This window comes from Zootoca vivipara, chromosome 1 (genome assembly GCF_965207765.1).
Source record: "Zootoca vivipara chromosome 1, rZooViv2.hap1.1, whole genome shotgun sequence".
NCBI classification, from domain to species: Eukaryota; Metazoa; Chordata; class Lepidosauria; order Squamata; family Lacertidae; genus Zootoca; species Zootoca vivipara.
The window spans coordinates 50,482,294-50,505,288 of NC_142582.1; the positions used below are offsets into that span (position 1 = coordinate 50,482,294).

General features: G+C 45.3%; 2 protein-coding genes across 5 annotated transcripts; one reads left to right on the forward strand and one right to left on the reverse strand.

Moving 5' to 3' along the window:
- Positions 1-10,044, reverse strand: GLB1L (galactosidase beta 1 like). Its single transcript, XM_035126977.3, has 16 exons — positions 9,679-10,044; positions 8,368-8,540; positions 7,467-7,617; positions 7,017-7,077; positions 6,428-6,522; positions 5,757-5,937; positions 5,606-5,664; positions 4,910-5,031; positions 4,494-4,534; positions 4,262-4,380; positions 3,288-3,362; positions 2,710-2,799; positions 2,485-2,598; positions 2,157-2,288; positions 1,391-1,597; positions 1-522 (listed from the first exon to the last, which is right to left on the reverse strand). The coding sequence occupies exons 1-16, from the start codon at positions 9,730-9,732 to the stop codon at positions 304-306; spliced, it is 1,893 nt and encodes a 630-aa protein (XP_034982868.1). The 5' UTR covers positions 9,733-10,044; the 3' UTR covers positions 1-303.
- Positions 10,045-15,443: 5,399 nt separating this feature from the next.
- Positions 15,444-22,995, forward strand: STK16 (serine/threonine kinase 16). 4 transcript variants are annotated; one of them, XM_035126922.3, is made up of 8 exons: positions 15,444-15,558; positions 17,542-17,654; positions 18,852-19,071; positions 20,662-20,795; positions 21,070-21,190; positions 21,919-22,014; positions 22,188-22,309; positions 22,386-22,995. In XM_035126922.3, exons 2-8 carry the CDS (start codon positions 17,569-17,571, stop codon positions 22,522-22,524), a joined length of 918 nt encoding a protein of 305 aa, XP_034982813.1. In that variant the 5' UTR covers positions 15,444-15,558; positions 17,542-17,568; the 3' UTR covers positions 22,525-22,995. The 4 variants fall into 4 exon arrangements, with proteins under 4 accessions (XP_034982813.1, XP_088509080.1, XP_034982818.1 ...); XM_088652954.1 differs by having other exon boundaries at positions 21,070-21,157; XM_035126927.3 differs by having other exon boundaries at positions 15,444-15,507.

A 22,995-nucleotide genomic window follows, 5' to 3' on the forward strand; every position in this document is an offset into this window, starting at 1 on the left:
TAGGTGTATGAATATTTAATCCAAGGTCCAGTACCTAAAACACCATATTAAGGCACTAAGAGTCTGTCCATGGTAATGTGCCCTATACAGCAGCAGCTGTGAAGGATACGCCCCTGAAGGGTTTTGAATACTTACAATCTATTTCTAGCTTTTTGTTTTGCCTGGGCTACTCTTTAAAAGCACAGAACCTTCATCTGACAGTGCCCTCTATTCATTGCCCTCCTACATTGTGATGGTTTCAGTCTTTCCCTTGGAGTAACACATGCAGATCTCAGCAACTTTGTAGCTGGACAGTAGTTCCTCTCACTTCCTATCTTTGTGGGTGTAGGTGTAGGTAACATTGAGAAGGGGGCGGGAAACAAAAAGCACTTTGGGATTATCCGGGGCTTCCTGCAGTTCGAGAACGACGAGAGTGTTGATGGCTGAGCCACTGAGGAATGAGCCAGGCACAAAGAGAGTTTGCTGCGGTCCACGAACTGGCCAGAACCGGCCCAGGTTGAAACCATTGATCCAGACCTGACCCTGGGTGAAAACGTGAGAGGGGCTTTTATAAGACGACATTTTTGGAGCACCCTGAAACACTACTATTCTTGGTTCCAACAGCCACTTTTATCCACTCTTATTGACACCTAAATCTTTTGAAACAAACACAGCTTGATGGGTGCAGTGGGAAACATGTTTCCTTCAAAACACATTGCACTGATTTTAAGCACAATTTCTTAGGGAGTAGGTGGGCACAGACTGACTTTATGTCCATGGTCTTAACATTTATTATACCACTAGTTTGATACTATTACCCTTTCTCCAGCCACTGTTTTAAGATTATCAATGTGTAAGAGTGGCAACTACCCGGTAGCTGTTTGGGTGGCAGGGGCCCTTTTGCCCATAACTAGACACAGCAGAAAAGCTGAGGGAAAGAACATAGCTGTCTCAATGAAGATTGGTCTACTCATGATGCTGTAGGAGGAAGGGCGGGTATCAGTGTTCGAAACAAAGAAATGAAAGCTAGGAGCTAAATGACCGCATTTAGGTTATGGGCGCAACAACGGAATGTCTAGACACCCTTTTTTATAACAATACAAAGCTGAAAATGAATGAGCTGCAGCTAAATTATTACATTCATTTCACATGGTCTAGTCCTCCTGCTGCTGCTCACCCCCCTAATATTCTTAAGAGGGTTTCTTCTCCAGTCTTCAGAGAATAGCTGGAAGTGGGGAGGCAGAAAATGGTCCTCCTTTCCTTCCACTCTGCAGTTTTAATCTGAAATTTTAGCTTGCGCTAATGAAATTCCCTGTCACAAAATGTGCCTAGAGCAATGAGAGTTTTGAACACTGGCGGTTATCAGTTTAATTAATAAATAAAATTGGAGTTAATCTGAGGATTGCAATACCTTGGTCCAACCTGGGAGCTTCAAGTAGGAGTCCTCACTGATGCCCGGTGTTGTGAATGTTCCTGTATAGAAAGCAGGTCCTGTGTGCCCACTGCTTGATTGGGCACTTGGCGGCCACGCATGGGCTACAGCTGTGTCTATGTCCAGGGGGTAGATGATCCAGTCACTTAGTATGGAGGTACCCAATGTGATATTGTGGATCAGACCCTGGGCACAAATATAAGTTAGAGGCAGGTTATGTGCAGTCGAGAATAAGGTTAGAAAAGCACGCACAGGAGGAGATGGTGTAGTAGATAGCTGGCAAATAACCAGCACAGCAGTGCACCCCAACACCCCTGAGTGTTCATTCTTAGATCTATTTTGCCATTTACATTATTGACTTAAGTCGCATCAGATCTTGCAGTGGCGAAAAAGTGGGACTGCCCCACTTCAGCTCTACTGTAGCCCATTTCCTAAGGCAGCACAATAGAATTTTCCAAAACACAGAGAAGGCTCTCACTTCTTTCATTAGACTCTAGTCCAGTGGTTCCCCACAGACCACTTGGAAATTGCCAAGTGCCTTGGTGGACCACTTAATGACTTAATGTGCTGATTATCACTGTACAGTATTACAGTTTGAATTCCATAGTTACTCCTGTATGCGTATGAGACAGCAGCCTTTAAGTCCATGCCAAACATGCATGCCTCCAATGGACAATAGTGGAAGTGTGATCCTTCAGCCAACTATTATGGCAGTAGTAGCCCCAGGCTCCCTTTTCAAATGCACCTTAAAGTCACTGTCATTGGCCCCAAAGTTGATGCGACCCATGCTCTCCACCACCAAGTCCAGTGTGTCCCCAAGCTGGCCCGATATATTGATTCCATTCACTCTGTCTCTTTCCAGTGTCCCCTGGTACACCTGAAGCAGGAAAGAAATAAGGTTAACTGGTGCTCTGATACAGAGCTGAAGCAAAGCTCCTGTGTGCTCCAGGCTCTGACCCATCCTATGAAAATGCAGTGAACCAGACTGTGGGCCCAGGACTTGTTATACCCTTCGGTTTACTTAAGTAATAATCTTCCCTACCCACTAGGAAGGTCCCCACTCTCCACCTTACTCCATTGAGCAGAACGTAGGCAAGATCATGGACCCCATTCCCAGAGGCACTGAGCAAGGCAGACTCCACGATTTCCTGTGGTAGAAGGGTCCGGTAGAGCATGAAGCCATGGGCCTGGAATGCAGAACAGAATCCGCAAGAGGTGTCAACTGCGATATCACTGGGGACTCTTGAGCAGAAATAGCCATGGGCCTTTGCTGACCCACTCTTAATCTACTTTCTTACCTGCTTCAGAGCTTCAAAGGTGATAGGATAGGAGGAATAGAACGGCAAGGAAGGCGAGAGAATGGCAAGAACATCCAGCAAGGCCACACGCTACAGAAAGGAGGATGGGTTCATTTATTGCCTTTAAATTGTTAAATTATTTAAGTATCCTCCCCTCCCCACACAAATGGCTACTGTTAATTTTCTTATCACCCCAAAGCTAAGTATAAATATAGCAACACTAAAAACAGAAGAAAACAAATAAAGATTGTAGAGTCAATCATAAAATGCTTTCAGAAATAAAAATTTTAAGCACAATCTAAAAATGAGTCTGTTGTGCCACCACCAAGAAGGCCCTGTACCTATCTTTACATGTGCAGTCTCTCATATACCATCATCACAGAGGCTCCTCTGCTTTCCACCAGCTCCCGTTTCACTTCCTTCAGACTTCTCCCCAGTTTGCTTTCCTGCCTTACCAACTTGCACCTCAGCTGAAACACACTGAAAGTTCAGGAATGCGCCCACAAGAGAGCAAAGTCACTCCATCATCCATCCAAAGACATGCACTTGTAAGGGAATGGTTTCTAGCTCTCACTCACCTGGGGTAAGGATACATAGCCATATGCAAACTTCGGGGTAGGGGGTGGCATTGGTCCTGCGGGCAGCTCCTGAAACTGAAGTTTTTAAAAAAACAAAACAAAACCATGTAGTTAGGGAAGCAAGCTAGCTCAAAACATTTTGCTGCAGACCAATCACTCAGGCTAACTCATTTCACCAGTATCTTGTGAGGATAAAGGGGGGTAGGATAACCTTGCAAAGCTACCCAGAGCTTAGAGAAAGGATAGGATAAAAATAATAATGAAAACTAAAAGCACCTTGTATTTCTGTGCCTGTGCTAAAGTACATCATCTACAACTTCCAAACCATGTATGGCATGAGTGCAACAGGGAACAAGCTCCACTGAGTAGGACTTACTTTTGAGTAAAGATGCTATGCTGTTAGAACCTCTTACATGCACACACACAGTCTCTCAAACACTTGTTCCCTCTTTCTCCTCAAATCTGCTGCTTGGCTGGTGGCTGCTTATTTATTTTATTTATTGCATTGATTCATCACTTTCTACAAAAATGTCTCAAAACAATTTACAAAATATTTCAAAATAGCAAACAACTTATCAACCATTTAAAAAACAGGTACACAGAATAAATATAAAATAAAAATGTATGAAGATCTTCTTCCAAAAGCAATAATAAAAATGATTCAACCTCATTAAAAGATTAGCACCAAAAATAGGTCATAAATCATACCCATAGAACTATATAGGTTAAGAACCAAAAATCTGGGCAATCAGAAATGTCTTAGCTCTGCATCTAAAAGCGGACAAGGTTGGCACCAGGCATATGGCAATGAGTTACTGAACTGAGCTTGGTGTAAATCCAACTCTAAGCCATACCCTGTGTATGCATGCATGCACCCACTTCAGTGGTGCTAAAAGCTCAGTGATAAAATAAGTGACTCCTTTTATTTCAGTAACTGCATTCCACCCACTGATAGAAGAGGGCTGGATTGTTACCTTGCTAATGACTGAGCGGATGATATACAGCTTGTCAGTAGGGTCTCCAGCCTCTGAGAGTGGTGCGTCATAGTCATAGCTAGTAGTTATGGGTTTGTAACCATCCTTGTAATCAGCACCTGGATAGAGAAGGTGTGAGAAGAAAGTACCTCTTATGTGCCCCCCCCCAACACCTCCATCATCTGGCCAGAAGCTAAGTCTCCCTAGTTGCCCTAAGGAGCCAGAAACTCACCACTCCAGTAACCAAAGTTGGTGCCACCTTGGAACATATACCTGGAAGAAAGTCAGATATCACAGGAAGAGTTACCCTCCTATTTAAATAAAGGGGCAATGACAGGCAGTGGAAGAGGAAACAAATAGATGTGAACTAATGTGGTGTAGCAGTTGGGGAATGCTTTGGAATAGAAGTGTGCTAGTCTTTGGCCTAGGGCACTGTCTAAGACCATGCACCTTACTCTTGTTCTGCAGAGGAATTTTTGTCCGCTATGGAAATGGCCAAAAAAGACGTGAAAATGTGGTGCACACATAAGGGCAAAACAAGAGGTTCACAGTTAACAAGATGAAGCAAAGAGCCATAGATTGGCATCTAGCTCTTGTTTCTTTGTACCATCCCTTGTGCCCCACTCTCCCCTATGGCCTCACGGTTACATGTTGACGTTGGCTCCCATTTCTAGAATCTTCTGTAGGCTGTAAGCCACTTTCTTAGCACTTTTTGTGGAGTGTGTCTCACCCCAGTAATCCAGCCAGCCAGTGTAGAACTCAGAATTCACCTAGGAGGAAGGCAGAATTAAAACATTTATGGAGCAGTAGCAGTCAGGTCAATTCCATCACTTCTGCTAAAGTACTGGGAATAGGAAATACCAAGTTTGCTCCCTCCCCTGTGTTGGAATCTCATTGTACCAGATGGAGATTTCCTCACACCTATAATGCCCAGGACAGGCTATGTGGTGTGACTAGCTTTCACTGCAACACTGGGCAATATGCAACTTCCAACCAATTTTTGTGTGATAAGGTCCACAGCAGTGGGATTATGGCTCTGGAATAATTTGCTTTCGTGCAAAGACAGGCCAGCTCATAGCCTATCAAGAGGCTCCTGAAAGCACTGGGCTACAAGATCTATAGTCTCATAGCTGGGACAAATGAGGATTTCGCATACATGACTCTCTGGCTGCCTTGGAAACAGAAGGGTCATGGCAGTCAAGTATAAGGGGTGGAAATAAAACAGAAGATGGCTCAGTTAAGATGCAGCCAGATTATTTCTGGAGATGGGTGCCAAGGAAAGAGTAAGCAAAATTTAAGACATGAGATGCCATTATTCTACATGGAAAGGGCAAACCCTCTCACCAGTGGTCCCTTTGGCTCATACAGTCGCTGCAGCATAAATGCTTCTGTCACGTTTTCTTCTGTCAAAGGGCAAAGAAAGGAGCAGAAGTCAAAGCAAAATTCCTTCCTACCTCTTACCAATCACATCAGAGCTCATCCAACATCACTCTACCTGGTCCAAAGTCCACCGTGGCATATAAGCCCTGCATTGCCCCACACTTGAGCTCAGACACTGAGGTGCCATCTGTGGTGAAGAGCACAACTTCCTCGCCAAGGTAGGCACGAAAGACAGCCAGTAGGTGGCGCATGTAGTTATAGTCGCAGGCATAGTAGCTCCCATATTCATTCTCCACCTGCCTGGGGAACAGCTGGCATTAAAGAAAGGTGACTCAGAGCCCACACCCTGCCCAAAGAAAAAGGTGTGTGATAAATCTTTGTATAGGATGGTGCCCAACCCAATTTGCACGGGAGGCTAGTCACCCAAATAGGTGCACCTCCGCTCTTTGTAAAGGAGGAAAAAATACTGTTCTTGAAAGTTCCAAGGGTGCCTGAAGGGCTTTATTGTTTACAAGTCCCTCCTACTGCACAGGGGGAGGCAGGCACAAAGCAGTGGTTTAAAGTAGGGGTGAGCAGTCTTTTGTCTTTGTTTTTAACTGAAATATTGAGATCCACCAAGTAGAGCCTGGTGTAAAAGCTATACACTTGTACTCCAATAGTAAGTTACTTAGGGCTCTGTATGGTACATGTTTCACATCCGGGAACGTCTGAAGGTGCAACCAGAGGCCCAGGGACACACAATGCTTGACAGGAGCCTATGCTGAATAGTGCCTATGCTGCACGCACCTGGACACTGATGATGTTGCCTCCATTGTTGTAGAGATGAGGCTTGATCTTGGGCAGCAGGACTTCCAACCATCTGTCCATAGCTTGCAGGTAATCTAGGAGCATGAATCAGCTTGGTCAGCCAACAACTGGGGCTCCTTTCCCCTATTTCCAACACCTTGCTAAGGCAAGAATTGGTAATTGTGGTACTGTGTACAGAGAAAAGGTCTGGAAGTGCCCTTTGGCTGTTATATACCACTCACACGGGCTGCTTTAATTCTGTGGAAGAGACATGGAAGTTGGAAGGCCCAGGTGACTGGCCCTCTAGCAGCCAGAACCACACAAAGACACCCAACCATTTAGGACTTACAACTCTCCAGATCTTGTGGATTATAATTCCAATCATTCCTGAACAATGATGGCTGGGGTGGATGGGAAATGGAATCCAAAAGCATCTGGAGAGCCACAGGTTCCCCACCCCTGATCTTTTTGCAAACCATTCTGAGGTTTTCTACAGTCAAGCGGTATATAAATTTTATGAAATAAATAAAACTACAGAATTGAACATGAGATCCAGAGGGTCTGCCCCGTCCCTCTAGTTCTATCTTACCTGAGTCAGTTGTGCGCAGGGCAATATCAGGCTTAGTCAACAGCCAGGATGGAAGGCCACCCTAGGAAAGAAGGCCAAGAGGTAAACAGTTCAAATAATGTCAGGGTCTGTAGTTGCTCCTCTCCTGCTCCAAATCAATAAGAAATGGTGGAAAGGTCAGAAGGCAAGATTTGTTATCATAAAAAAGTTGCTGAAGCCATGAGAGCAAGAAAATGTGTAGAGATCAAGAACTGGGAAAGAGAATGAAGAGAAAAAGTAGAAGATTAAAAACCAAGAAAGGTAAGGCAAAGCTGAAAACTCAGAAAGGTAAGGCAAGGTAAGGAGTTAAAGAGGATAAAATTATCCACTCAGGAGAGGGTAGCAACCCTTTGTGTGTGAAAGGTGAACTGTGCAGCATTCAGGTACAGCAAATGAGTCTTAGCCCATCTCAATCTTTTGCCCAGCACTCACCATCTCCCATTCAGCACAGATGTAGGGTCCGGGGCGCAAGATCACAAAAAGGTTGAACTCGGCTACCAAGTTCAGGAATTTTTCCAAGTCTCTGTCACCAGAAAAGTTGTAGACACCAGGCTGTGGCTCATGGTAGTTCCAGGGCACATAGCTGAAGGGTGAAAATACACATTTCAGTTTGAAATAAGAAGTTGAGACAGGGAGGATACACCCCAGGAGATGCTTGAGGATTAACAGGGCAGGAATTTGTTACACTTTTTATATTGTAATTTTATGTTGTGAACTGCCCTGAGATATACAGATGAAGGCTGGTATACAAATTAAATACATTACACACACACACACACACATTATTATGGCCTAGGCTGTCCAGATCCAAAAGAGGACACAGCTCTTGCACCTTTAATAGTTGTGCAGAAGAGGGAATTTCAGTAGGTATAGTTTGCATAATAAGCTACCCCCACTGACATTTCCTCTGCGATGTAATTATTATAGGTGCCAGAAACACCATCCATCTTCAACTGGTTTTCAGTTTATTATGGCCAAACATTTCAATATAACAAGGAGCAGAGGGGGCATGAACAGAAATCTTTCTCCCTCAGCTTTCAGGTTGGGATGAAGAGTGGAGGTGATTCCATTTTAAAAGAAAGCTGTACATACGGGAACAGGCTTATGTATTTGCCATCTTGGCTGCATGTTTTCTGTGCAAATAACCTCCCGTACTTGGGGCAGCTCCACTTTCAGACAGCATAAGCTTCTCTGCTCTAAATGTTGGCCAGAGCCTGCAGTGAGGACTGTACAGTGAGAAAAATGGAGCACCTGTGCATACTCATGAGCCTCTGTCCTTCACTGTGGCACAGAATAAGTCCCAAGAGCCACACTTCCCCTTCTGGTCACTTACATTTGCACAGCATTGAGGCCACTCATATACATCTTGAGGAGCCGATCTTTCCAATAGGCAGGTGGGACCCGGAAGTAATGGATGCTGCCTGAGATATAGCGAAATCTAGCACCATCTTTGAGGAAGCAGTTATTCACATAATCAATGCGGAAGGAACGGTCTGTTGAGGAGGCCTGGCATTCAGGACAGGAGGGAAAAGAGAATATGATTATTTTTTGTATAAAATTGAAACGTCGTCCCTACTCCTGCTGGGAGGATCAAATAGAGAATGTCATACTCTTCCTCTCTGCCATAAAGGTACAGGTAAAGGGACCTGTACCATTAGGTCCAGTCGTGACCGACTCTGGGGTTGCGGCACTCATCTCGTGTTATTGGCTGAGGGAGCCGGCGTACAGCTTCCAGGTCATGTAGCCAGCATGACAGTCGCTTCTGGCAAACCAGAGCAGCACACGGAAACACCGTTTACCTTCCCGCTGTAGCGGTGCCTATTTATCTACTTGCACTTTGACGTGCTTTCAAACTGCTAGGTTGGCAGGAGCCCCTCTGCCAAAGAAAGAGATATTTATGTCATCTCCCTGGCTATGGAACCTGGGTAGTAAGTTTGACATGGACTGTTTTGTGGGTGATTGCTTTGAAAAGAATCCTCCTGGATTTATGAGACATTATCCCTCTCCAGATCCTAGAAGATCAATTCTAAGATCCCAGTCAAGATTTGCACCTGAGGTTCAAGTCTGACCCACTCCCTCCAAGACTCAGACACACACACACACACACACACACACACACACACACTTTAATCACTGGTTTCCGTGTGGCCCATTTACTAAATCATAATTTGAAGCCACTCAAATCTCTGCTTCCAATGCTCTGCTTTACCCTCTGCAAATATTCACACACACATAAACAAAGTTTTTGTCATTTAGTTCGCCTTACCTTGTCCTGCCCCTGAAATTGTTTCCACTAGTACAGACTCCTCATTACTGGCCAATTCACCAAGAATCTGACATTTGGGAATGTAGCTAGTTTCTCTCTCTGCCTTGCAGCCATTTTCTTGGCTGAATGGGATTTTTTTTAAAAGCAGGATGGCTTGATTACATATGAACCCATTCCTATACAACAGGCAAAATAATAGATGGGGGAAAGGAACCAGGAGAAGCTTGAGCTCAGTTTGACTGGGGGGAGAGCAAGTGGGGAATCTAAAGCAACAGAAAAGGAAATCCCTAAAATTCCCCTAGGCAGTCTAATATGGTTCCATCTCAGCTGTTTCTTCCAAAGAAACACCCTCCTGCAGCTCTCCTTCTTGTTGCTTACCTGGAGTTGCAGGCCTCCCAACACCACCATCAAAACACACAGCTGCAGCTCCATCTCTTTGGTTACAACTTCAGCCCGGGACAAGAGAGTCACAAGGAGTCGTCACATGACAAGCTAGTGGGCAGGCCTGGTGCTTCCTCCAGATGGTCCCTGTGAGGAGGGAAGTAAGTAAAGACAGGCCTTATTTGAAGAGAGAGGTGGAAAAGAGGAGGCAATGTCCCAGCAACTATATACAAAGTCAGTGACTATAAACTAGAGGAGGAAATTATGAAGCACAAAACTCCCTGCAAATCCAGGGGAGAGAATTATGAAGCAGCACAGAGGAACTGGAACAGAGTTGGTTTCCCATACTCAAATTTACAGAAGTATGAGAAACATAAACTTTTTCAAATCATCAGAAACGGTAGTTTGTGCTGCTCAAAGTTATATACAGTAGTGGATAGAAGTAGAGAGACAGCAGAGTTGGTACTGCACTGCACAGCTGTCTACCACTGGATCAAAAGCATTAATCTTCTTGTTTTGGTAATAGCACAAAGGATTCAGGTTTCTATGGCTCTGTACACACCATGCATTGAAAGTACTGTATGTTACTTTCCCCAAAGAATCTTGGGAACTATAGTTTGTTAAGGTTGCTGGGAATTGTAGCTACACAAGGGACAAACTACAGTTCCCATAATTCTTTGGGGAAAGTCTGATGCTTTTAATGTGTGGTATGTATGCAGCCTCAGGGAACTTTAATTCTCCCTTAGACATATACACAAAATGTGGATATTTTTTGTAAGTTAAATTAATTATCCAAATGAGCTACACCAAATGCAGTGATTAGCCAAAGGTATGCCTATCTAGTCTGCAACAGCAGAATAATCACAGGTAGGTAGCCGTGTTGGTCTGAGTCGAAGCATAATAAAATAATAATAATAATAATAATAATAATAATAATAATAATAATAATAATCTCTTCTGTTTCAAGTGTATCTGAAGAAGTGTGCATGCACACGAAAGCTCATACCAAAATAAAAACTTAGTTGGTCTTTTAGGTGCTAATGAAGGATTTTTTTTATTTAGCAGAATAATCAGTGAGAACATCTAGTCTGACCTCCCTCAGATATTTTAAGGAATGCTCTAATCTATGGTAATACTGGGGGGCTATTACATTACAAATAACCAAATAATCTATTTGGTCTGAAGGCTATGAGTAATGGAAATTTTACATTCTTCCCTCCCACCAGCAGCTTGTTGCAATGATTAATCTGCACAATCTGCTAAATCCTGGGATCTGTCTTCTAATATGGATGTGTCCAGTTTTAACTTCCAGCTGTTCAAATAAATTGCACTTTGACATTTAATCCACTACTGTCATTAATCAGTGCTTATTTTTTCTTTCTGAGAGAAGGTACAAGATGGTTCTCCATTAGTCTCGTTTACTTTTTGGTTTGTTTGTTATAATCATTGCTTCCTTGGTGCCTTCCTGCTCCCACATTTAATACTGTTGCATGCCACCCCAGTTTCTGAGCGGTGCAAGATTCCAGGGGTTCTAGAGGTTCATTTACCCAGGGGATTGAGGCACAGTGAAGACTGCAGTGTCTTTAGGATATATGGCTTATTTACACATATATACAACCTGAGCCTACAATGGAAGGGTTCACAGCATTAACACCCCCAGAAGGCCTTGCTTGTCTCATAGCCACAGCCTTGGATTCTAGCAGAAATCAGGCCAGGTGTGCTCTCTCTCTCTGGCTTTGCAACCCACTGTTTTTGGTGCCAGCTTCAAGTTTACATATCTCAACTCTCAACTCTGTCCTTTTGTCTTTCCAGCCAGGGAAGGCCCACCCATTTGCCCTCTGGCACTGAGCCACCCCTTTGCTCCCTTCAAGGACTTATACTTAACAGGCCATTACCAGGCTGGCCTGGCTATTCCAACAATTGAATCCACACTGGATCTAGGAATTAAGAGGGGCTCAGTCATACATACAGCCTTCCCACTTCCAAACTCATAACAATACTAAAACAGGTTGCATTTTTCCTAACAACAGTGAATGTTAGAGGCCTCTCTTCCTTGCTCTGTGCACCCCACTGGCATAAATTGATCCTTTCTAAAGGAATGAGATGCTCAGCCACATAGTATCTTATAATACAAAGTCAGACCACTGGTCATCCAGCCCAGATATTGTTTACTCTATAGCATCTTTATAGTCTTGGAAAGACAGTAGTCTTTCTCAGCCCTGCTTCTTGAAATCCATTTAAGTGGAGCCACAAGGAACTAAACCAGGGAGATTCTGTGGGCGAAGCTGGCCCTGTCAGTGAACTCCCCAAAACAGAATCCTAAGAGAAACTCAAGTAACCGATGATAACATTATAGAGGTCAAGAGGACTGAAAAGCCTGCCAGTCTGCACCTTGCACCTTGTAGAACTATTCATCCACCAACCCCTCACAGTTCCAGACTATAATTTGCCAAGAAAAAGGGAGCAAGTGCACTGCAGAAAGGTGCATGCAGGGCTAATAATTTGAAAAGACTTACACCAGGGGTCTGCAACCTGTGGCTACGGAGCCGCATGTGGCTCTTTTACACCTTTGCTGCGGCTCCGGAGCGGATACGAGGGGAGGAGGCGTCTGAGCCATGCGCCGCTTGAGCCATGCGGCGGCGCCCGCCACACCCGCCAGGCACTCGCGCGGTGCCCACCGCCGCCGGAGCACACAGCACGGCGCCCGCCGGAGTCCACAACTCCGCTGTGCGCGTGCACTGTGCAAAAAGGACGCAAGGTGACGTTAGCAGCCCGGGGAGCGAGGTCGGCCCCCTCCCTGCATCAACCCCTCCCCGCCGCATTTCTGCAGCCAATAGGCTCACGGGGCGGGGGCGGAGTTATTTATTTTTTTAAACGGGCGCGCTTCTTCCCGCCCAGCAGCAGAAAAGGCTTGCGGGCTCGGAGCGCGTGTTTGCCTGCGGCCTGCCTGTGGCCTCCTGCCGGCCTGGTCAGGAGATTGAGGTAGATGTATTAATCAATGGGTTGATTCAATATGAGGAAATTTTATAAGTTCACTTGATGGGAGCAACACACATGAAACCATACAGGTGTCCTAATAAGGGAGTCAGAGTTTTGCCCATTCCCAGTAATCAAGGCAGCCCAAACTCATAAGGCAGTGGTTGCTGGTGCCCATTCCCAGTAATCAAGGCAGCCCAAACTCAAAGTTATTTTTATAATGACGAGGATGACATTGGGCCCTCATTATTAATTATTATTTACATCAGGCACTGATTATGATTTATGGTACACTGGGGCCCTGATTAATTTTCTATGGCATTTTGGGGCATTGATTATTGGGCATAGCAAATTTTGCTATGGGGCCCTCTGATTTCTAATTACGTCCCTGTTTTGCAGCTCCCAGATTATTTTTTTTCTTCGGAAACGGGTCCAAGTGGCTCTTTTTGTCTTAAAGGTTGCAGACCCCTGACTTACACAAATAGGTTGAGCTACACACTACAAGGGAAATCCCAAATCTCCTAGGGTCCTTACCAACCTGACTGGGGTGAAGGGGATTCTTTCCCAGCCCCAGACATAGGCACAAACAAAACCTTGTCTACTAACTGAATGCTTTTCTTTTCTATCCAACACATCACATATTCAGGCAGCAGACAATGCAGTTAAGGATGCTGTCAAAGGGTTTGACTCTTTATCACTTGACTGGCTAATTTTGGGTTTGTGGCATGTTTGTGGAGAAAACATACAAGAGTAAGTGTCGTCTATGATTTAGTATCATTTTGGATATAGTCTACTGAAAAATAAAAATAGTATTACCTGTTTGTTACACTACTCTATGAACAACTGTGGTACATTTTATATGATTAATATTATAGATTTGTTTTTCCTTCTTGTTGTATGACATTTTAATATGTCTTTTAAACAAAACTAACAACAACTCACCTGTCATCTAAAGAGCCTTTTACTTACTGGGCCTTTGCATTACTATGTCTAGTCAGCAGCAGGAGTCATTTGTATACCCGCAGGATGATGCATATATTTGCCACACTAGAGCTATATCACCTTTGTTGTCATCATGTTCTGTGCCACCTCACAAAGGGATAGGATGTTCTAGGAATATGGGTCTCATCAAGAGTCACAGACTGGTACAAGTTATGAGAAACACATCAGGTTCCAGAAATACCACCTTAGTTTTCTTCTAAGCCAGAGGGAGTACTTGGACATTATATGGAGTGCCGCCCTTCTCATATTCATATTTGAAAACCGAGGAAATTAAATTATTTTTATCATGATTATCATCATCATCCTTAGTGGTAGTAAAATTAATTATCCTTCATGTCTTGTGGGTGGCTGGTGTAGTGAACTTGGTGGGACAAAATATGCATTCAAATCCAAACTGTTACCAGGAAATGGAAGGGGGGGGGGGTGAGAGATCTTTCCCACCACCACCACAAGCCTTGCCTCTCCATACTACGGTACAAGACAAAGACAAAGTACCTCTGCTACGAAATGCAGCAATTCACTGATAAATGTATCTACCGTATGTACTGGGTCAATCGAAAAACTTTAGAAATTCATATAAAATCACTGCAGTGGCGGATTTACACCATTCCAACATTGTTCTACTCAGAAGGAAAATGGCTAGCAGGGGAGGAGCTTGGGACATGCGTAGGGGCAACCATAATCCCTGAAGGCTGAGACCCACTACTCAGTGTGTCCCACTGCCTGGGTGATCATCTCTGGCATCCTGGCACCAGAGTACCAGAAAGGATAGTCATTCTAAGAACAATCCCAAACCCAACCTTAGTGGATCGGGGTCTTGGTCAAGACAAAGGGCTGGGAAAACAGGAAAATGTAAATACTTACCTTTGTTTCGCCTAAAGATTGGAAAGTGGAGGTCATGTGAGGGATAGGTTTCTGCCAGAAGATCCCTCCCAATCTATGACATAGTTATGACAAATGTATGATGTTTTACTAAGGGTGTTATGGGTAATTTGGGAAACTTATAAAAACGGGGAGCCATCCTTTGTTTGGGGCTTCTCTCTGCTTCTTCCATGTGGTAGTCTTGTTGCAACAATTAAGATCAGGGCTATTGGCCGCTAATTTCCTTCGATCTCCTGACTGAAGTCTCTTGCTTGTGACCCCCAACCTGAACCTATGGGAGCCAAAAGTTAGGCAATTGTGGGGTGCTCCAGTGACTCCCTTATACACTACTCAAACACCAAGTTAGCTGAACAATCTTGGGCTAGCCACCACCGGCCTACCCTACCTCACAGGCTTGTTGAGGATAAAGGGGGGGAGCATATATGCTTTCGTGAGAAGAGTACTAGGTTAAAAACGTAACAAAAATAAAATGTTGAAGCCTTACATAGGATTCAGAAGGGGTGCTCAGAAGGGGAGGGGTTAAAGAAACAAGAGGTGTGCAAATTTTATGAAAAAAGGAATAAAAAATCTTCACAACAACCCTGTGAGGTAAACCAGTGTTTATGACGGTGTGCATTTATTTGGGAATAAGTCTCACTGAATTCAACACATTTACTCCACTAACCAGAATCCACTAACCACGTACAACCACAACACTCTGTCCCCTAAACTGGGACATTCTGCTTCTGTAACACTTTTTTTTCCTACCCCCTCCCCCTCCCCCCATTTCCTGTTCAGTTTCCTCCCTTCCACGCTGCCTGCTCTCCCGCTCCCGCAGCTCCTGCTCCGCCCCCTTGAACGGTTGCTAGGCTATCTTCTGCGGGCGGCAGTGCGGATGGCGCGAAATAATGACGTCGAGAGGCGGAGTGCACGGCTTCTGTCGCGCTGAAGCTCCCTCGGAAGCGTCCGTGCGCTGGACAGAGACGGGTGAGTCCTTAGCCCACTCCTCTCCGCCCCCGCCCCGCCCCATCTCCGCAGGTAGGCGGGGCCTTGGGAAAAGGGACAGGGTCGTGGGCTTCCACTATTCCTGGCTCCAGGCTGCTGGGGCGAGAAAGAGAGCTTCGCGGCAGTGCTTCAGCTCCCTTCTCCCTCATTTTGAGCCCGGGCTCAACTCCGGGAACCTAGTCCGAATGTCCGAGCTCAGCATTGGAACAAAATGACATAACAACGAAAGCGAACGTGCCTCTAGCCATGTGCAGAGTGTATCCCCACTCCCCTCCTCGCTTCGCAGCGGAGTCACCTTAGGCACCGCACTGCGGAGGGAGGGAGATGTTGATGACAAACCCTTCATCCCAGGTTTTCTCCTGGGTGGTGGGGAAGCTGATTTCTGCTGTTTCTGCCCCTCCTCCACCTACTCCAGAATGCAGCCTCTCGTTCAAATCGGAATGATTCAATTGGAGGTCACTTGAGTAGGAAGCTGGTGTCATGTGTTTGTAAAGTGAGCTGTCGTTGCCAGCTGTCACCTGGAGAGAGAGGAAAAACTAGGTCTCCTCGGACTCCAGATACCAACCAGTGTTAGAAACTATTTAATTTACAAAGGCATGTACTGTGTTGTAGGGAGTTTGCCAAGGGTGCTTCCAGAATGTTTCATTTTCATTTATTACTTGCACTTTATAAACTGTATAAACTAGTAGCCATTCACTGAAACATTTTCACTTCTCCTTGCCTGAGTGGAGTTCTCTGTATATAATTCAGCTGGTGTCACGATTTAGACTGCAATCCTAACTCCATTTACGTTGGACTAAGCCACATTGGATTCAGTAGGACTTACTTGTGCCTAAAGTGATACCAGTTATGGGCCATCATAGGCATGTTGCTGCATGGTATGGTGGAGGGATCTTATTATTTTCCTGCTCAGATGAAAAATTTGATTTTCCCTTTCTCTGGCGATGGAGAGGGGAGAGACTGCTGTAACTAGACACAGAATCCTGAATGAATGAAGTTGTAATCTCATTTCCACATAAACAAGCAGTTTGCTTTTGGAAGATCCAGTGAATATATTTTTCTCAATCTTGAGTTGTGACTGATCATCACATTTGAAGTGGGAAATTAACTAGATATACTCTTCTTCAATCTGCCAGCAGATTCACTGATGACAGGGTGGAGAATTTGTTTCCCCCCAGCACCTGTTTGCTTGAGGCACCTAGGATCATTTGCTTTCTTGGTGCCAGTTTTGTGGATGCTGCCTTTAAATTGCACATGTTGATTAGGGAACAGGAGACGGGTAAGTGAACACTCCTATCTTTAGGCAAGAGAAAGGTCTTAGATTGTCTTGTACTCCCTTTTAACTCTAGAAGTCAGGTTGAAGAATTGTCTGTTCCACTATGAAAGTGCTGATGTATTAAGATCTTTGTGAGAAAGGCTTTTCCACATTCCAGCAATATTTGAGGTGCATTTATTGTGGGACAGGGCCTTCTCAGTGGATGCATCATGCACTCAGTCTCTGGAGTTCCATCCTTAGACCCATCTAGACTTGTCTCTGATGCACTGTCACTGACTGACCCATTTTATTTTATTTTAATTTTTGGCAGGCCTTCAGATGAATGCATTTTTGAGTTTTTACCCTTCTGCACTTTCATACAGTGCAAGTTTTTAGCTTTCAGCTGGCTGCTGGCTTTAATTCCTTTCATGTTTATTCATTGGAGTTTCCACTGTATTTGTTATATTATGAGTTGTATCCAATGAAGCAGTCCCATTCTTGCATTCAGCTTGTGCAATGGAACTTGCCCTGCTTCTGCACCCCCCGCACATGGTTCCCCCCCCTCCTCAGGAGCAGATTGTGAGGTGGAGCATGGGAAGAGGAGGGGGAGTTCTAATGCACAAGCAGAAGTCCTTGCACAAACGCAAATATTTTGTTGGATTCAAATTGTTAATGCTGTTAGCCATCTTGAGCATCATGTATGAAAAGGCAGGAGACAAAATATTATAAATGAATAAATATTGCTTTCTTTCCCTCTCTAGGACCTGGAGGATGTTGGAGCAACCATCATGGGCCAAGCCCTATGTATCTGCTCAAGGGGAACCATCACCATCAATAACAAACGTTACCTTTTGATCCATAGACTTGGGGAGGGGTGAGTATATGACAACTGAGGACTAAGTTTCCACACATCTCATTTACACTTTGAGCACTGTCATTGTTAGCAATAGATAAAGCTGGAAGGTGCATCATCTAGGGTCCGTGTAGTCCAGTGGTGGGGATTCTGTGGCACTCGAGATGCTGTTAGATTTCAGCTTCCATCATCTTTGACCATTGTCCATATTGGTTGTGACTGGAGGACACATCTTCCCCACCCCACCTACCAAATCCACTGCAGAGGCAATATTCACCCTGTACAAATCACCCCTCAAATATTTTATTCATGCTTTGGTGTAAGCTCCTTTGAACTTACTTCTAAGTAAATGTGCTTAGGATTAAGCTGCAAATATTTCTGCAGACGGCTACAACTACTCTGAACAACTTGTTCCGTTGCTTACTCATTCATTACAGTTGGAAAGTTTATTCCTGATATGTAACCAAAGTCTTCCTTGCTGCAATTTGAACCTGTTGGTCTTCCCTCAGTAGTCTTGGTAAACAGACAACCTCCCTCCTCTATGTCATCCTTTAGATAAATAAAACACACTGAACTGCTAGACCGTCAGACCAGCTCAGTGGTGTTGTTGCTGTTTTTTTCTGATGACTGTAAATGTCTGATTTTTCAGATGAAACTACAGGAAGCATCAGGATATAGGGTGATCTATCCTCCAACCTTCATTCCCAATGGGTTAGGGACACTTTCAGTGTATGGTTGAAACCCGCATTGTTATTGATAAGCCTGGTAAATTGCTGTGTATCTTTGCACTGTTTGCCAGCTGTGATGATGGATAGAGAGGAGCACAAATACTTTCCTGTGCCACAGCATGAAAGTAATGCCTTATCCTCAGTTGATCATTGGAGAGGAAGAAGGATGCATAATTTCCTCTTTTAAAAAATCTCCTATTCCAAGTTTCCTTCATACCAGTGACAAAGGAATCCTCAGCTTCCCCCTTCCCCATGCCCTCTCTCATTTGTGCTGTTGTCACCCTTGATCTTGTGTGCACACAAAAGGCTAAGATCACACCAAAGTGATGACAGCCTCAAGCGAAAAAATGTAATGGCACTACTTTGTGAGCTTAGAGGTGGTCAGGAGCAGAGGACTGTGCGTACAGACAGCAGGAGAGGAGAAGAAGAATCCTTTCTTTTCCCTACCAAGCTGCCTGCTCTGTTCTTGACATACCTCCTCCCCACACAGAGGTTTTAGCTACGTGGACCTAGTAGAGGGGCTGCACGATGGGCGCTTCTATGCACTGAAACGCATCATATGCCATGACAAGGATGATCGCCAGGAGGCCATGCATGAGGTAGAGATGCACCTTCTCTTTGAGCATCCCAACATCCTGACCCTGTGTGCACATGCCATGGTGGAGAAGGGATCCAAACACGAGGCCTGGCTCCTGTTGCCTTTCCTCAAGGTGAGTGTGGGTGTAAGGTGCAGGTGGATACAGCAGTGCATGCTGGGAAATGTAGTATTTGTGGCTACATCGTGTAAGGCTGGGAGGTGTTGTATACTGGGACCGTAGTTGCAGAGGTTGGTCTCTTCCAGCAGCCGGCTGGTTCCCACCAAGGATGGATACCTGAGGCCATTTTCAGGATGGAGCAACTTGATGTAACCCCTGCTTCTACACCAGTTGCAATCGGTCCCATAGCATTTATTTATAAAACTGTTTTCATCTTCCCCTTTGGACTCCACCCAGGTGGCCTGCAATCACAAGTTTTAAAAAATAAACCAATAGAGGTTTCCCAGGGTACAGAATGGAAACGGTGTCATCAGCATATAGATGGTACCCAATCCCAAATCCTTGGATAACCTCTCCCAGTAGTTTCATGTTGCTACTAGCCAGCATAAGGGACAAGCTGAACCCTGAGATTCATCTCCTTTTTGGCTGCCAGAGCCTCAGAGCGCATGTTGTTCTCCTTGACTTCTACTGGACCAGATGCCAGAGCTGTCCTCTGTGGTAAAGGGCCTCCGTATGTTTTTACAGACTTTGCTGCTTCAGTTTGAAAGGATTTAGTAGCATTGCAGCACATGAGATTTGGTGGCAGCTGCCACAATATTCAGGGGATCAGATAATCTGATCCATACCTGCCAAGTTGCTGTCGGAGAAATAAGGGACCGGGCGAAAGTAGCAGACCGGAAGTAGCGCTGCCGCCATTTTGGAACTGGGTGGAGCATGCTCGGAAGTGACTTTTGATGCTGCTTTGCCCAGTTCCAAAATGGCCACCGCGCCAGAAGTTGCACTGCAGCCATTTTGGAACTGGGCAGAGCAGCATCAAAAGTCGCTTCTGAGCATGCTCCGCCCAGTTCCAAAATGGCCGCCACGCCAAAATAAACCGGGGAAAAACAAAAACATCCGTTTTTTCAGCTAGGAACAGCTGGGAAAACAGGAATTTCCCGGGGAATACGGGAGACTTGGCAGCTATGATCTGATCTGGTTTTTCTCTACACATCCCTTAATGGGATGGGCATGGCAGCATCCCTGTGAAGTCATCTTGGAACCTCAGGCATCCATTCCTTTCCTAAATTCAGCCCAGATCAGTAAGCTGAGAGCAAAGGTTGTCTTTATTGAAATTTTATTCCACTGTGCTGTGCTCAACTGTGCTCCCACATTTCTGCTATGCTTGCATTTTGGCCCTGGCAGAGAGTTCCACAACAATAGTCACCTAAAAACAGCAGACCCCAGCAGAGTGATAGGGCAAGTTCAGAGCTGGAAGCATGGTGACCCATAGTCAAGCAGGAATAAGTGCCTCTTGGAATGGTTAGGCAATCAGGATGGCTCCAAAGCCGCTGTCCCCCAAAGCTTTTTTTTTTTGCATCTTCTCAGTCATATTGGAGTGGGGATGGTGCCATCCTCTAGGAAATCACTTCTTTCAACCCTGTGCAGATGGAGGGTTTGTGCCTAATACATTAAATGCACTAATAGAGGATCTCTTCCTCATCCGGTATTTTTTGAGGAGAGTATGTGTGATCCCCGTCACCAGCGTGCCTGGGCTTCTCTTTGCAGAGAGGGACCCTTTGGCAGGAAGTTGAAACTCTGAGAGATAAAGACGCCTTCATGCCAGAGGAGAGGATCCTGGCCATCCTTCACGGCATCTGCCGGGGCCTGCAAGCCATTCATAACAAGGGCTATGCACACAGGTGAGAAGTTGGGTCTGGAAAGCATGGGGCATTCACACCATTGGAACAGAGCCCATGTGTGGGGAGGACGGAGGAAGTGGGTGACGTAGGTGTTCAGTTGTAGATCAGTATTGACGGCACCGACAGAAGAGTTTGCAAAGGTAAAGGACCACATTTTGACATGGAGCAGTATTTGCAATAGGGGAAGCCAGAGCCTGGGGATGTAAGAGGTTCAAAGCCGACTTCAAAGCTCTGATTGTTCTGTGGCTGGACAAATCAATGATCTTTTTTTCAGAGACCTGAAGCCTACCAATGTGCTCCTGGATGATGAGGACCAACCGCTGCTGATGGACCTGGGCTCTATGAATCAGGCCCGCATTGAGGTGCAAAGCTTGCGGGAGGCCATGACTATTCAGGTAGGAGGGTAGCCTGGTGAAAAGGAAATGGGAGAATAGCTGCTTCCAACAAAGGTGATGAAGAACCCTCTAAATTAGAGTACGGTAATTGTAAAAGGAGCTCAGGCAGGCACCAGTCCCCTCAACACCTGCAATTAAACAGAGGAGTGGAAGGGAATGTTATCAAGTGGTGATCTCGTTTGCCCATGCAAAACGATCAATGTGATACTATGCAATCTTTGCTTCTGTAACGTGGAAAATTTCCACAGAGGAAGTCACCATAAGTTGTGTCTCCAAAGATTAACAGCATTCCCCCTTCCATCCCACATAGCGTAGTTAGGGCTTCAACAAGAGGCAAATAAACTAGCAAATAAACTGTGATGGGTCATTAGTTTAGAAAGTTGTTATCATCTTCCTCATAATTAGATCATAATGACCATCACTTCAAAGTATATGTAGAATTGAGAGGCCTGTGGGGAGGCAGAGCCTGAGGTTTCCTTCTTTTCTCTGGTAAGCTGCAATCATTCACTTTAATGCTACTGTCACTACATTAAATTATAGGCATTGCAGGAATGTTCCTGAAGGGAAAAGTTGAGACAAAGGCCTTCTGTTTACTTTCTCTTTCCCTCTCCCTCTCTCACACACTGCATTTGAGATTAAGTTCTCTTATTTATTATTTATTAAATTTGTTGAGTCGCTTTATATTGCCCAAAGCAACGCAAATTTATTCCCTCTAATTTATTTTGCAGGACTGGGCTGCCCAACGTTGCACCATCTCATACAGAGCACCAGAGCTGTTCACTGTGGAGCGTGAATGTGTCATCGATGAACGTACTGACATCTGGGTAAGGATCCTCCATTTCCGTTTAGGGGGGGGAAACCCTCTTTAGTCACCTAAGTCAAAGGATGCAATACCCCAATTTGTCCCTGTGCAAGGGGGGGGGAGAGATTCTGTCCTTGAGGTGCCTTCCCAATCAAGAGCCTGCTTTCTTCCTACTCTCCCCTTGCCTCTGCTTAGTCCTTAGGCTGCGTTCTGTACTGTATGATGTTCGGAGAAGGGCCTTACGACATGATCTTCCAAAAGGGGGACAGTGTGGCCTTGGCGGTGCAGAACCAACTCACCGTGCCCCAGAATACCAGGTAAGGAATGGCTGTGTGGAAGGAAGTCTGTCCTTGATCCAAGACAGACCAGGTACAAAGTGCCTCTGAATTTCAGGTACTCGCCTGCTTTGGAACGCCTCCTCTCCTCGACGATGGTGGTGAATCCCCAGGAGCGTCCATACATTGCTGACATCATAGGCCAGCTTGAAGCAATACAGCCACCTCCCACTGGGCAGGACATGACACGCATCTGAGCCCACAGTGTGTGGGGTAAGCATGGAGGCAGCAAAGGAACTACTCAAGCCCACGTGAGGAACCTCCAGTGGTTCAAAGTTTACAGGAAAGACTGGACAAGGCTTCATTGCATTCCAATTCCGTGCCTGCCTCCTTCCTTCGGAAACTCATCCGCAGTGGGGCCATCACCTGCCTCAGAACTTGCTTGAAGGTCCTCCTGCCATTCTCACTGGTGGCCTAGCATGCACCTTACTGGGCTTCACCTGCGCTGTAGGCTGTTGTCAACCACCTCCCCAAAGCAGCAGGATGCTGCTCTTACAAGGGACCAAGATACCTCATGACTGGCTGGGAAAGAGAACCCAGCATTCTGTACTCAAGTACAGCTTCTAGCTGAATGATTAAGAAGCTGGTGTCCTATTTTTTTGTTGTTGTACAGGCATGTCTTCCGGGCCTGTCTTGTCAAATAAAGTCTTCATACTCGGCTGTATCAA

Coding starts and splice junctions, on each gene's coding strand:
- GLB1L (XM_035126977.3), bottom strand. CDS start 9,732: ATGGAGCTGCAGCTGTGTGTTTTGATGGTGGTGTTGGGAGGCCTGCAA. Junction 2,599..2,709: donor CCTTTGAAGCTCTGAAGCAG/GTAAGAAAGTAG, acceptor TCTGCATTCCAG/GCCCATGGCTTCATGCTCTA. Junction 2,289..2,484: donor CCTACGTTCTGCTCAATGGA/GTAAGGTGGAGA, acceptor TTCCTGCTTCAG/GTGTACCAGGGGACACTGGA.
- STK16 (XM_035126922.3), top strand. CDS start 17,569: ATGGGCCAAGCCCTATGTATCTGCTCAAGGGGAACCATCACCATCAAT. Junction 17,655..18,851: donor ATCCATAGACTTGGGGAGGG/GTGAGTATATGA, acceptor CTCCCCACACAG/AGGTTTTAGCTACGTGGACC. Junction 19,072..20,661: donor TCCTGTTGCCTTTCCTCAAG/GTGAGTGTGGGT, acceptor TTCTCTTTGCAG/AGAGGGACCCTTTGGCAGGA.